Below are 13,332 nucleotides of genomic sequence, written 5' to 3'. Positions count from 1 at the left end.
AATATTAAAACACTTTACTCTCAAGAACATTAAGATTTAAATGTAAAGCAATGACTTATGGAAGAGGAAAATAGTTTTGGATCAATATTAGTATTACTAACCTAAGAATCTTGGCGTTTTATGTTATAAAAACAAAAATAACAACATATAGGAGCAGGAAAACAAAGAGTGAGGCAATAAGTTCTCTGTATAGCATGACTGAGTTAATAAAATTATAGAAATCTTTCTATAATTAACCTATCAAGAATGTTAATCATCACACACACACACACACACACACACACATACACACACACACACCACAAATCAAAAGAATTTCCAGGTTTTTTAAACTTGCAACTCAAAGATATGACCTTGCTATCAAAAACTAGATCTTTCGGCATTTGAAAAAAACATTTTAACACCTAAACTTCAAGCAGGCAGCAGGGCTTCTTTTGTAAGACTAACCTATTGAGCTGCTGCATTTCACTTTTATTTGAAAAGACTGATCCAGTGTTTTTATAACTCTTGATTAAGCTGTTTAAATAAAAAAGTAAATGTTGAAAAAGGAAACCACTGTAGTTAAGCTCTATGTAAACGAGCAATAGGCAAATCTCTGGTGATGGGAAAGTTCAGTGGGATAGCTAAATCTATTCAAACCTCTTTAGCTGAAAAATTAAAGCTCCCACAAGGTTTGTAGAGCTTTAGGTTTTCCACTGAATCTTAGATAGCTTTTCAAAAATACTGACATTCAACACCTTGCCAATAGTAAAAGCAACTTTGGGGGAAAAGTTAACAGAGTTTTTGAAACATAAAATGTCCTCAGTATTTGGTGCAATTTGAGAGTTTTCTAAACACATTTGGGATTGTTTATGAGTATGTGTGTGTGTGTGTGTGTGTATTCCTAGCACTGTGACTGTCATATGACAGTCACCAAACTGTTTATTATTATTGTTTTATTATCATTTTTATTATTATTAGTAGTATGTATGATTATACTTTCTATTTCAAATCAATGCACAAATAATTATAATAAAAAACAGGGCGCCTGGGTGGCTCAGTCGGTTAAGCATCTGGCTTCAGCTCATGTAATGATCTCATGGTTTGTGGGTTTGAGCCCCACATCGGGTTCTCTGCTGTCAGTGCAGAGCCCACTTCAGATCCTCTGTCCCTCTCTCTTTCTGCCCTTCCCCTGCTTGTGCTAAAAATAAAATAAACATTAAAAAAACACTCAATAACATTATGAAGAGTGTGTATTTAAAAAAATGATAACAATCTTCCTTTTTAGAAAAGTAATATTTTCCCTTATGTGGCTTTCTAAAACAATTTTCTTTTCAATATATATGCATTATTGCCATTACTGCCCATGTTTGTTTGTTTATTTATTTATTTACTTACTTACTCATTTCTTATATCCTGGACCCTCTCTCCCTGAGCATTCTCATAAAATGTTTTGCTTTGAGCTTCCTAATTTTCTGAGTTTGAGAGCAGCAGGCAATTGAAGGTAAGGAGAGAGGGTCAGATCCAGTGAAATTCCCTCCAGTCTAGTCTAAGTCCTTGTTTTTTCTTCAGGAGTTAGAAAACAGTTATATTACTATATTAATATAAAACAATGGGAGAGTACTTGGCTTTTGATGTTTCATTTTGGTTTTGTTATATTGATTACATGTCATTAATTTACAACGTGTGGATCATCATCTCACTAAAACCTGTTACTGGCATGGTCTCAAATGTGATTAATGTTACTGTGGTTGAATAATTGTGGGTTTTCTCATTTTTCAAAAAAATCTCTTATTAAAGAAAGTGGAATAAAAATTAACATAATTGCAATGCAGTAGAGACTCCAAATCTGTTTTGAATTGTCTGGTAAGAACAGTGCGTTTCCTCAGTAACTTGATTTTTAACCAGTTTAAATGATTTTCCCTTCTACTATGAGAAAATCCCAGGAGTAGATAGTTAGATGACAGGTGTTAATGTCATTAACATTCTGTCAGCTCTTGTCAATGTGTTAAAGGTGCCCCTGCTGTTCAGTCACTCCTGTCCTCCAGTTGGTGAAGTCATTTAGCCACCAGTCAATCAAAAAACTAAGTTGACTTTGGGCAGTAGACTGCCCTGCCATTGCCAAAATCTATGTGAGTAAATGTGATAAGAAATTTGTCAACAGGATATAAGCAGGAAGGTGAACATTGTGGTTAATGTGCTTTTCAGACAGCTTAAGATTTTAAATCACAACACATATTTAAAAGTCTAAGAAGCCCTTTTTTAAGAATGGTCTTCTTTCCTGTCAGAAAAAGCAAGGAGTAATAAGTAAAAGTGATCCTTCAATTTTAAAGCAAGAAAGAAAAAATCTTGCACAGTCACATTACTGGTCAAGTAGAAAAAAAATGCAAATTCAGAATCCACATATAATGTGCACTCAGAGGATATCCAGGTCTAAGGATTGGCGAGCAGTCCATTCACACTGCTCCCTCTCACCTCTCTTTAGTATGGGCTATTTTTCAGAACTTTGAAAATGTGATTGATTTCAGGTGTTATTCTGAACCTTGCCTCACCAATATTTCCTTTTAACGTTTATTTATTTTTGAGACAGAGAGAGACAGAGCATGAACGGGGGAGGGTTAGAGAGAGGGAGACACAGAATCTGAAACAGGCTCCAGGCTCTGAGCTGTCAGCACAGAGCCCGACGTGGGGCTCAAACTCACGGATCGTGAGATCATGACCTGAGCCGAAGTCAGCCGCTTAACCGACTGAGCCACCCAGGCGCCCCTACCTCACCAGTATTTCCAATAGGAGCCAAACAAAGACACAGACTACATAATTCCTAGTAATCTTAAAAGAGAAAAAGAGGTGGAATCTAGAAATTAGTAAATTAAAAACAACAGGGCTATGAGAAATAATGTCATGAGTTGTTGAAGTTATCTTAAGACAGCTTGAGGGGTGCCTGGGGGCTCAGTCAGTTGAGCATCTGACTCTTGGTTTCAGATCAGGTCATGATTTCACGGTTTGTGGGTTCAAGCCCCCATCAGGCTTTGTGCTGATGGCATGGAGTCTGCTTGGGATTCTATCTCCCTCTCTCTCTTCCCCTCCCCTGCTGTCTCTCTCTCTCACTCTTTCTCTCAAAAATAAATAAATTAACATAAAAATTGAAAAAAAAAAAACAGGGGCACCTGGGTGGCTCAGTCGGTTGAGTGTCTGACTTCGGCTCAGGTCATGATCTCACGGCTTGTGATTTCGAGCCCCACGTCTGGCTCTGTGATGACAGCTCAGAGCCTGAAGCCTGCTTCAGATTCTGTCTCCATCTCTCTCTCTCTGCCCCTCCCTTGCTCATGCACTGTCTGTCTGTCTCTCTCCCTCAAATATAAATGAATATTAAAAAAAAAAAAAGACAGCTCGAGCTCACTACAATCAAACAGGCACAAGGTGGACAATTCTAGTATCATATATGGAAAATACTCCTCATTTAATAAACAAGAATGACTTTTAAAGCTCAAGTATGTAAAATTAAGTAATATCTAATACATAGTAAACATTCAACAAATAAAAGTGAATATTACCATTTTTAAACTTACTAAAAATAAGAATATAGACTCTATTTCAATTCACTGAACAAATGAACTGAAACTTCCAATACTATTATGAGCATATGCACATGAAGAATACTGAGAATTCTGCTTTAAGAATCTGCATAATTGCAATAACTTCCTCACATAGTTAGATTTTTGAACAATGTGCATTTCTATATATTTAGTGCTATTATATCCATTATAGATTATCCCCTTTGATCCTAGAACCTCCATACTATGATTTATAAGAGAATTATCCCCATTTCTCCCTTTCTCCCTTTTTTGTAGTCTTATAAAATTAGTTTTGCTTATTTTACTCTTTCCATCTATTTTTCTGAGTCAGAACAAGCAATCAATTTTGGACAGAGAAAGGGAGACAGAGGTGATAAGGTTCCTTCTAAAGCCACTGGCTATTCTTCAGGATGTAGGAAATAGCTTGAGCCAATACATTCATAGGAGACCTTTTCGTTGTCTTCTTTTTTTTTTTTAAACCTCCCTCCCTGGTCATTGTTTTTTTTTTACATTTACTTTAAAAAGGTGTGGATTATCCTTTCTCAATCTGATTACACTTTACATACATACTCTAAAAGGATGATTCAATGTTATTTAAGTTCCTGAGAAGATTTATAATATGTGACTCAATACGTACCTAATGAGTTTCCACAAGTTGCTACATGCTATACATGATGATGGACATATATAAATTAGCACACTGGATATGACCATGGAGACAGCAAGACAGAGAAGCATGGAAATGCCAGACTGTCAGTAGCCTGAGGTCAAGTATTCCATCTTGTGCACTATTATATTTTCATGGCCTGGGAATGACTAGCACATTTTAAGTGTTCAATCAATATTGTGAAAGAAGTAAGGGTGAACATAAGGTGCTATGAGATTTAGCTCTACTTGGAGATTTGGTGAAGATTCAGCCTGCATATTCGGTTACTCTCTGGCAATCATGCCATTGTCATTAGCAATAGCAATGATGCTGTTCTGAAAGCAGAGAGGCATGGCAGTGCTATTCAGTTTTTGAATTCATAGTCCTTATAAGAGAGATTATTCTTGAGTAGGTAAGGTTACTTGCAAGGGAAACTATTCCCATACTTGTGCCTGTAGTTGTTCAATTTAAAGTTCAGTGACCTAAAACAAAACAAATTATTGGCAGGGGACAGAAGTATCAGAAAGATCATCCAGTAGAAAGAATCCTGTACTAAACATAGAATTGTGGTTTTAATCTTAAAACATAATCAAGTATTCCAGGATACCTGGGTGGCTCAGTTGGTTGAGCAGCCCAACCAATTTCAGCTGAGGTTATGATCTTGCAGTTCATGAGATTGAGCCCCACATCAGGCTCTGGGCTAACAGTGCAGAGCCTTCTTGGGATTCTCCCTCTCTCTCTGCCCCTCCCCTGCTCACCCATGCTTGCACTCTCTCTCTCAGAATAAATAAATAAAATAAAAAAAAACATAATCAAGTATCCAACTTTAAAATATCCTTCTCTTTTGTTAGTGCCAGAAGAGTAGAAAAGTATTAATTAGGCACAAAAATTCATAAAACATATATACATATGAAGATCATGCATTTTGTTTGTAATTTTCTAGAAGATTGAAACTCTCAATGGGTGCCTTAAAGAGTCTTCCAAAGCAAGAATAATTTGAGCAACGGATTTATCATTGTCATTCATTAACTTGGAGTTTTTAACCAACTCAACTCAATATTCTAAACTTTACCTAAAATAAATTGCTGTATATTTTATTTTGTTTTTCAAAAAAATATGATATACAAAGTAACAGCCCCATACATTTTAATATAATTTGCAATCCCCTTGTGGACAAATAGTCACACTTTAGTGCCACTTAAATGAAGAATAACCATTCATCTGTAACATACAGATACAGGAGGCTTTGGATTTTCATTTTAGAGTGCTTAATTACCTGCATAAAGAGAGAAACAAAATAAAGAGTCTTGGCCAAGTTCATGAGGGTTTGAAATTACTTTTCTTTTTCTAAATGAGCAACAAAGACTCCTCAATGTTGCAAGCTGTTGTGTGGCCATAAGACAACGGTAGAAGAAAATATTAAAAGGAACAAGGGGATCAGGAATTAAATTCAAATATATGAGGCAAGAACAAAAATCAAAAGTAGAGAGATGTTGGTGGTATTTCCAGTCACAGGACAATATAACATATTTTTAAGAAAAATCTAGTCAGCAATAAAGCTAAATATTTACATTAAGTATCCCAATGTGGGAAATTACATAATACAAGGTTATTTTTGAGGATTTTCTGCTTCCAAGCACTCACAAACGTATGTTTCCAATATTTCTATTTATGAAAGTACTCAGCATCACTAACAGACTACATAAAACAGTATTAATTCATGAATCAAATGCCTTTGAATGAAAAAAAAAACATTTTTCATGAAAATCTAAATTGCTATTCTCAAGTAATTCAAGTTCAGTACCGTAACTTCCAAGTTTGGCAGTTAAATAAGCATACCACAGAAGAAAAAAGGTAATAGATTTAACCTTGAAACAAGGTGACTGTCATATAGTTGGAAGAATTTACTTATCAGATAAAGTATTTATACTATTTATTCCCTCTAAAGATAAAATGGTGAACCAGTATGTAGTTCAAGATATTTATTTAAACCTAAAAGAGGATGATATGGCTCAAACTTTTGAAAACCAAAAGAGAAAAAAGTCATATTTAATTTAGGTGCCAGATTTAACATTAAGCAATTCAAGCTAAATGCTATTTCTTAAGTTCTTCTTGCATATATTTCTATACTTTATATGAATATACTGTATATAAAATAGGGATTTAAAAATACTTATTTAGAAGTAAATACTTAATGTTATATAGATAGCTACTATAATTTATTTAAATACATAATCTACTAATCAATTCATCTAACCATCCATCCAGGCATCCATTTTATCCTTCTCAATCCTTTCAGTCAATTGATATTGGCCATCCTCTGATTGCTCTTGAATACACATGTGTGTCCTCAGCAAATACCTGCACACATGCAAAGAGGAAAAAAAAAAAAACAAACAAAAAACTTCTGACCCAAAAAAAACTTATGTTGATCATTTTCTCTAAGCAACTAGTTACATAAGGAGATTCTTTGTTTTGTTTTGTGTCTACTCAAGTCTCATAAGACTTACCTTGCATATCCAGCGGAGCTTCAAATGAAATTCTTCTTTGAGAAATGGTATTTTTTCTCATATAACTGTTCCCTTGCCTAATCTACCTGGTTTGAAACACTGTCAACTAAAATTTATGCTGCTAATATAAAAACAGCCTATATAAATTCATCCAGTCGAATAGAGTAGTAAGTTTAGAACTAACTACACAGTAAATACAGAGAGAGAGAGAGAGAGAGAGAGAGAGAGAGAGAGAGAGAGAGAGAAACTAATAAACAAAATGCTTAAATAAATAAAGGATATTGTCATCTTCTCCACAAACTTATCATGTCTATTTTCTGTTTCGGGGAATTTCTTGATGTCACGTTCCAGATGAACAATGTGTTGTTCCATTGTTGCAAGGTTGTTCTTGAGAATTTGAGCTGAAACTAAAGAACAATGTGCAAAGTGTTTAGAGTTATTTTACCAAATAATCCGTAAAACAACTAAAAAAACCAGTATCAGTTAAAGTATTTTCTAATGTGCAGAATAGTTCCATTAAGTTAACTCGCGTCTTTTGGAATTGCTGCTCATAAACATTCTACTCTCCATGAAATAAGTGGAAATGTGTAATATAATATAGCAAATCATCATGTTTAACATGAGAATGTCACCATTTTATTCAGCCATTAGTTCAAATGAAGGCATTTCTATCTAAATTTATTGATGGAATTCCTTATATTTCTTTCTTTAAAATCTAACTTGAAGATTAAAGAGAAACTGAGGTTCAAAGAGATCTTACTATATTGATGCATGTTCTTGGTTATATAAATGATTTAAAGTTAAATCATATAAAAGGATCAAATATTTTATTTTGTTGAAATATCCTGATTTTTATAAACCAACATGTATGGTAAAAGTACCCATCTTTAGTACTTTTCATACACGTAGACATGTGAAAAAATACTGTTGATACATAAAGAGAATTTAGAGCAAATCTTAGAGAATACATATGCACATACATACCTACAAAGCTTCAGTGTGCCCTCAAACACCATCATTAATTGCTTTAATTGTCCCTAACATTATCTGTACTTTTCTTTTTCTCTCCTCGTTGACAACCAATAATTTTAAGTATTGTATTCCCACTGCTCCTAAATACATACACATTTCCCAGATCTCTTATGATGCCCTCTCTGCACAGAGTTATTTTTTAATAGACACTATTTTATAGATACTCTATTACTGCATGACTGCCAATTATATATGAAGACACTTCTATCAATAACAATGGCATTTGACAGCGTTCTAGCTGAAAAGACAAGGTTAAGTATTAGAATTTAATAGGTTATCCTGTGACATTGATTTTTAAATCCTGGCCTCTGAAACACTGTTCTTTTCATTAAAAGATTGTGAAACAGAAATAGAGTAATATTACAATTTTCTTTTTAAAGGAAATTTTAGTTTCATTCAGAGGCATATCCATATTGCAGTGAAAAATTTAAGAGACTGACAAAAATCAACCCCCTGGCAAATTTCAGCCAAACTCTTCTGATACAAATTCATCACACTGACACCCATGTGACTTGACAAGGAGAAACTGCCTTAAATATACATGGAAGTTCAAGAGACTGAAAACCCAAAATGAACATTAAAGACAATTTTTTTTCCTATTAATCTGTCAGTTCAAATAACTCTTTCCAATTAAGTTCCATTTGTTTAGCTCTTACAAGCTTGGAAATTATTCTTTATCAGGAGGTCTGAGTTTTTTCTTGCCAAAAATTTGCTAATGGCTCGACCATCATTGTTTGGTTTATTGAAAGGATGAGTTTGCTGTGGAGAAAAGTATTTTCTCTTATTTTAAAACCGAATTTTTTCACTTGCATTTTTCCATTAGAGTCTCAATAATTATTCACAAGGTTTGTTCTTCCCTATGTGCTTGATAGAAAAAATGAAGGTATGAAATTCAGAAGTTGTTGATGTCATTTAGGTTACATAAAAGAAATAAGCTCATGGTAACTTTCTGCTATACACAAAATGTGCCCAAAGGCCAGGTTTAGGTCACAATATTAATCCTCCTACTACAAGCAATAGTAATTCCAGTAGTAAAAATGGGGTGACGATGAGGATTCATCTTCTGATTGTTCAATATAGAAATAGCCTAATCAAGTGCTATACACACAAAAGGCTAGATATCTCAAATAACAAGAGACAATATTTTTAATCAAATTGAATTCTGAATAAAGCAGTATTTTCCAGACATCTGTCCTCAATTTTACATGTCTAATCCTAAATCCTCTGAAATCCTTCCAGAACTCTAGCCCAAATTCTCTACCATTTAGAGGCACTTTGGTTTGTTCAAGTGATCTTCCATATATTACCTTCCACTTTGAGAACTATTTTTGTTTGTGTACATAAGCACAGAGCCTCTATTATAAAACCTCAAGCTGCATAATGGTAAGATCTGTATCTAATACTTCACTTTTCTCTCTGTATTTGTTATAAATAATGTTGAATGTTGAATGTTGAATAAATATTGAATAATAAATATTGAATGAATATGCATATTTGAAAAAGTTTTGGTTCAGACTTTAATTTATGCCTACTATTTTTTAAACTTTTTTTAAGTTTATTTATTCATTCTGACAGAGAGAGAGGTAGAGAAAGAGAGGGAGAGAGATAGAATCCCAAGCGGGCTCTGCACTGTCAGCACAGAGCCTGATGCGGGGCTCCATCTCACAGACCATGAGATCATGATCTGAGCTGAAGCCAAGAGTCGAATGCTTAACAGACTGAGTCACCCAGGTGCCCCTATGCCTACTGTTCTTTTAGTTTCTTTTTTAAAAGTTTTTATTTAAATTCCAATTAGTTAACATACAGTGTAATATTATTTTCAGGTGTACAATATAGTCACTGACACTTCAATAACACTTGGTGCTCCTTACAAGTGAGCTCCTTAATCCCCATCACCTATTTAACCCATCCTCCCACCTACCTCCCCTCTGGTAACCACCAGTTTGTTCTCTATAGTTAAGAGTCCCTTTCTTAGGTTGTTTCTTTCTTTTTTTCTCTTTGCTCATTTGTTTCATTTCCTGGCCTTAACCATAAGCCTGGCCATAACTGTAACCTTAACCCTAGATTTGAGAAGAAAAAAGATACACACACACACACACACACACACACACACACACACGGAATATTACTGAGCCATAAAAAAGAATGATATCTTGCTATTTGCAATGACATGGATGGAGCTAGACAGTATTACACTAAGTGAAATAAGTCAGAGAAAAACAAATAGCATATGATTTCACTCATATGTGGAATTTATGCTCACTTCTGCAAATCAATGTGCATATAGAGATTAGATATAATCATAATGATTGAAAGTTACCATATCAAGTATTATGTGACTGTGGAAAAGAAGCAGGAAGTTGAAGTCTGTCTAACAATACATAGAGGTGGCAGGGTTGCAGGAGATGCTTAGATGAATGGGAAAATAAGGAACTGGGATAAGGAAGGGAAGGAAGGGACACCTTCCTTAGGTTCCTTCTGTCTTCCCCTCGAATAAATTTGCAATATTATGCTTGAACAAAAGAGAATTAAATACTGGAGGTGTGATTCTACCTCACATGCAAACTCATTTTGGCTCACATGGCTGCATTAAATGAAAAATACAATTATTTAAATGCATATCTTTAAATTGTTGGAATTATGGTATCTTAGAGTTAGAAGTAATATTAAAATGGATTTTGGACCAGCCTCTCAAATTTAAAAACACAAGTTATACAATGTCACAGTCTATATTCCTAGAAAACAGAACCTAAGACAAAGCCTGCATGTTAAGTCCTTCTTAAGGGGTAAAAGTGGGGTATAATCAGAGGGAAATGGGCATGAAGAAAAAAGGAAGAACATTAATACAAGAGAGTAAATTACTGAACTGGCCATAGCTTTACAAAAATTACAGGTGGTTGCTTTAAATCCATGCTTGGAAGGGCCCTAAACTTTGTTTAATGCTTTGTTGTCACTGTTTTGAAATTCTTATTTTATTTTATTAGAAATCTTCTTTTTTTTAAGGTTTATTTATTTTTGAGAGAGACAGAACATGAGCAGAAGAGGGGCAGAGAGAGAGGGAGACACAGAATCTGAAGCAGGATCCAGGCTCTGAGCTGTCAGCATAGAGCCCGATGTGGGGCTTGAACTCATGAACTGCAAGATCATGCCCTAAGCCAAAGTCAGATGCTTAACCAGCTGAGCCACCCAGGTGCCCCTGAAATTCTTATTTTAAAAGGTGCCCTGCGTTTTCACTTTTCACTGGGCCCTGCTAATCATGTAATCAGTCCTCGTCTTCAGATATGATAAATGAAAGAACTGCAATTTGGAAGAATTGGTTACAGGGGGTGAGCAGTTCACCTGTTGGTGCCTTCTCATTTTCTACTCTCTCATTGGCAAATTTCTGTTTCAAGGTGTTAACTTCCCATTTTGCCTAGGAAACAAGACAATGTGGCCCAGGCTTGGAGGTCGGGGGTGGGAGGGGCATAGAAACGGTGCTTAGTGGATCTACAGGGGTGTATAAACTAGATGCAGAACAGATGATTCACTATATCCCAAGTGGCTTATTCCCTTTTTGGCAGTTGATATAATTAGAAAAAATTTTGTTTACTTATAATCAAAATCAGACTACTTGAACTCTTACCAACTTATCAACTCTTAGTCCTCATGTTGCCTTATGGCAACACTGATCAAGTCTACTCCCTATTTTACAGGAAAGGTGTTACTTGCATCTTCTTAATCTGCCCAGGCTATAAACACCCATTTCCTACAACTAGTCTTCCTAAGGTATAAGGGTTACTTATTTCTTGAACTCTTAAGTAATAACTAATATTTAGTGAGGACTTACTATGTGCCAGACCTTATTCTAACTAGTTTTATGTATTAACTTATCTAATCTGTACAAAAACTTTATGAGGTATTTACTATGCTCAAGCAGGGCTGTGATATGAGCCAAATGACATCTTCCCAGAAAACTGGAAGTGTAAAGCAATGTCTCTAGGACCTATAAGGCCAGAAAGTTGAAATTAAATCTGTGCTCAGTGGCACACAGACATGTCACTTATATTAGGAGACTGGTATGGTCTTAGGAGTCAGATCCACTCAGATTCTCATCTCTGCCATACCAAATACTAGTTGGGTTACCTTGTCTGGGTCTTCATTTCCTGATTTGCAAAATGAAGTGAATAACACCTTCTTTAAAAGGTAGTCATTCAAGTTAAGTGATTTGCTAAATATAAAATTTCTATCATTATACCTGGTACCTATAGGTAATCCATAAATATTCATTTCACATTCCATTATTCTTCCCTCTTTTCCTTACCTTCCAACAGAAAAATTCCTACTATAAATGTGCTCCCAATTATTAAACAACAGTTTAGATGTAATCTGAATAGCAACAACAACAAAAAAGCAGTTATTTCCTAGTTGCTACCCCACTATGGTCTAATTTAATATAATATTAGTGTCTTTCTAATCAAAAAAACTAAACACAGACTGTTCTGGTTTGTAGGTTTTACAGAGCACACAGGATTTTGGGTCTGGGAACTAGTGACTATTATACTAATGAACAGCCAATTTGTTAGAGATATTAACAAGTTCCAAATTTAAAGAATGCTTCTGGAAATTAGTAGTCTGTATTCCTCTGGAGACCAGTTAGTTACCAGTTAGTTATTTTGGCTTTCTAGACTTGTATAAAAGATAACAGGATTTTTTTTTTTGAGTGTTAAAAAGGAATTAACATGTGTTTACCTGCCTGATGATTTGCCTTAAGTACATTTGCTTCAATCTTAAGTGTTAGGAGTCAATGTTGATTATCTAACTATTTAAAGGCCCTAGCCTTCATTACTTCTTATATTTCTTAGAGAGAGAGCGAGAGAGCAAGAGAATGTGTGTATGGGGTGGTGGGAAAGGAGGCAAGAGAGAGATTGAAATATTCTTCTTGGAGGTGGGGGAATATGTAGAGTTCCTAGTGTCCCAAGAGCATTAAAATACCAGAGTGAGTTAGAAGTGCTCCTCTCCTGCATAGTCTCAGCCTCGGTATATTTTTGTGCCTCTCATTATTTAGTTTACTAATATAAATTAGGGAGTCTTTAGTGACAGTGCAAACATTTTCTGAGTAAATTCCCACTGTGGGCATTTTCAATGACTGATTAGTCAGTCTGGTGGCACTTTAATTTTGTCTCTCATTTCATTTTTTACATCTGCTACTGAATTACTAAATCTGAATTATAACACTAAAAATTAAATTATAGCTATCAAGTTCTTTATTATAGCTTTCTTCCTTGTACTCCATAAATAACCTTTTAAGTTGAGTATACTCCCTTGAGTTATGTGTAGGGAGAAACTTTCCCCACAAATCTTATTTATCTACTTCAGTTGAAAAATATACATAAACTTGTTTCCTGGCTTCAAATATATGACTCAAAACATTTTAAATGATAGACCTACTCTAACTCATATTTTTAAAAAAAGTAAAGGATAAAATAAGTATTTTAAGTGAGATTTTAAATGGAAAGACTCTTCAATTACATATTATATCAGAGAAATGATACACATTTAAGCTAAAAAAAAAATCACAGTAATGGTGACATTCTCTAGAGCATGTGCAGAA

The 13,332-nt window shown here is 34.7% G+C and overlaps 1 protein-coding gene across 6 annotated transcripts in view; it reads right to left on the bottom strand.

Moving 5' to 3' along the window:
* The window catches only part of DIAPH2 (diaphanous related formin 2), a 974,644-nt gene that overhangs the window by 377,930 nt on the left and 583,382 nt on the right, over positions 1-13,332 (bottom strand). For all 6 annotated transcript variants that reach the window (XM_049644714.1, XM_049644715.1, XM_049644712.1 and 3 more), the window contains one exon: positions 6,993-7,117. In XM_049644714.1, the coding sequence (XP_049500671.1) occupies positions 6,993-7,117 (125 nt within the window). The remainder of the gene's footprint in view (positions 1-6,992; positions 7,118-13,332) is intronic.

The sequence above is a fragment of the Panthera uncia genome, chromosome X (genome assembly GCF_023721935.1).
Source record: "Panthera uncia isolate 11264 chromosome X, Puncia_PCG_1.0, whole genome shotgun sequence".
Lineage (NCBI taxonomy): Eukaryota > Metazoa > Chordata > Mammalia > Carnivora > Felidae > Panthera > Panthera uncia.
Note: the sequence above shows the minus strand (reverse complement) of the source record. Positions and strands in the feature narration are given on the sequence as shown.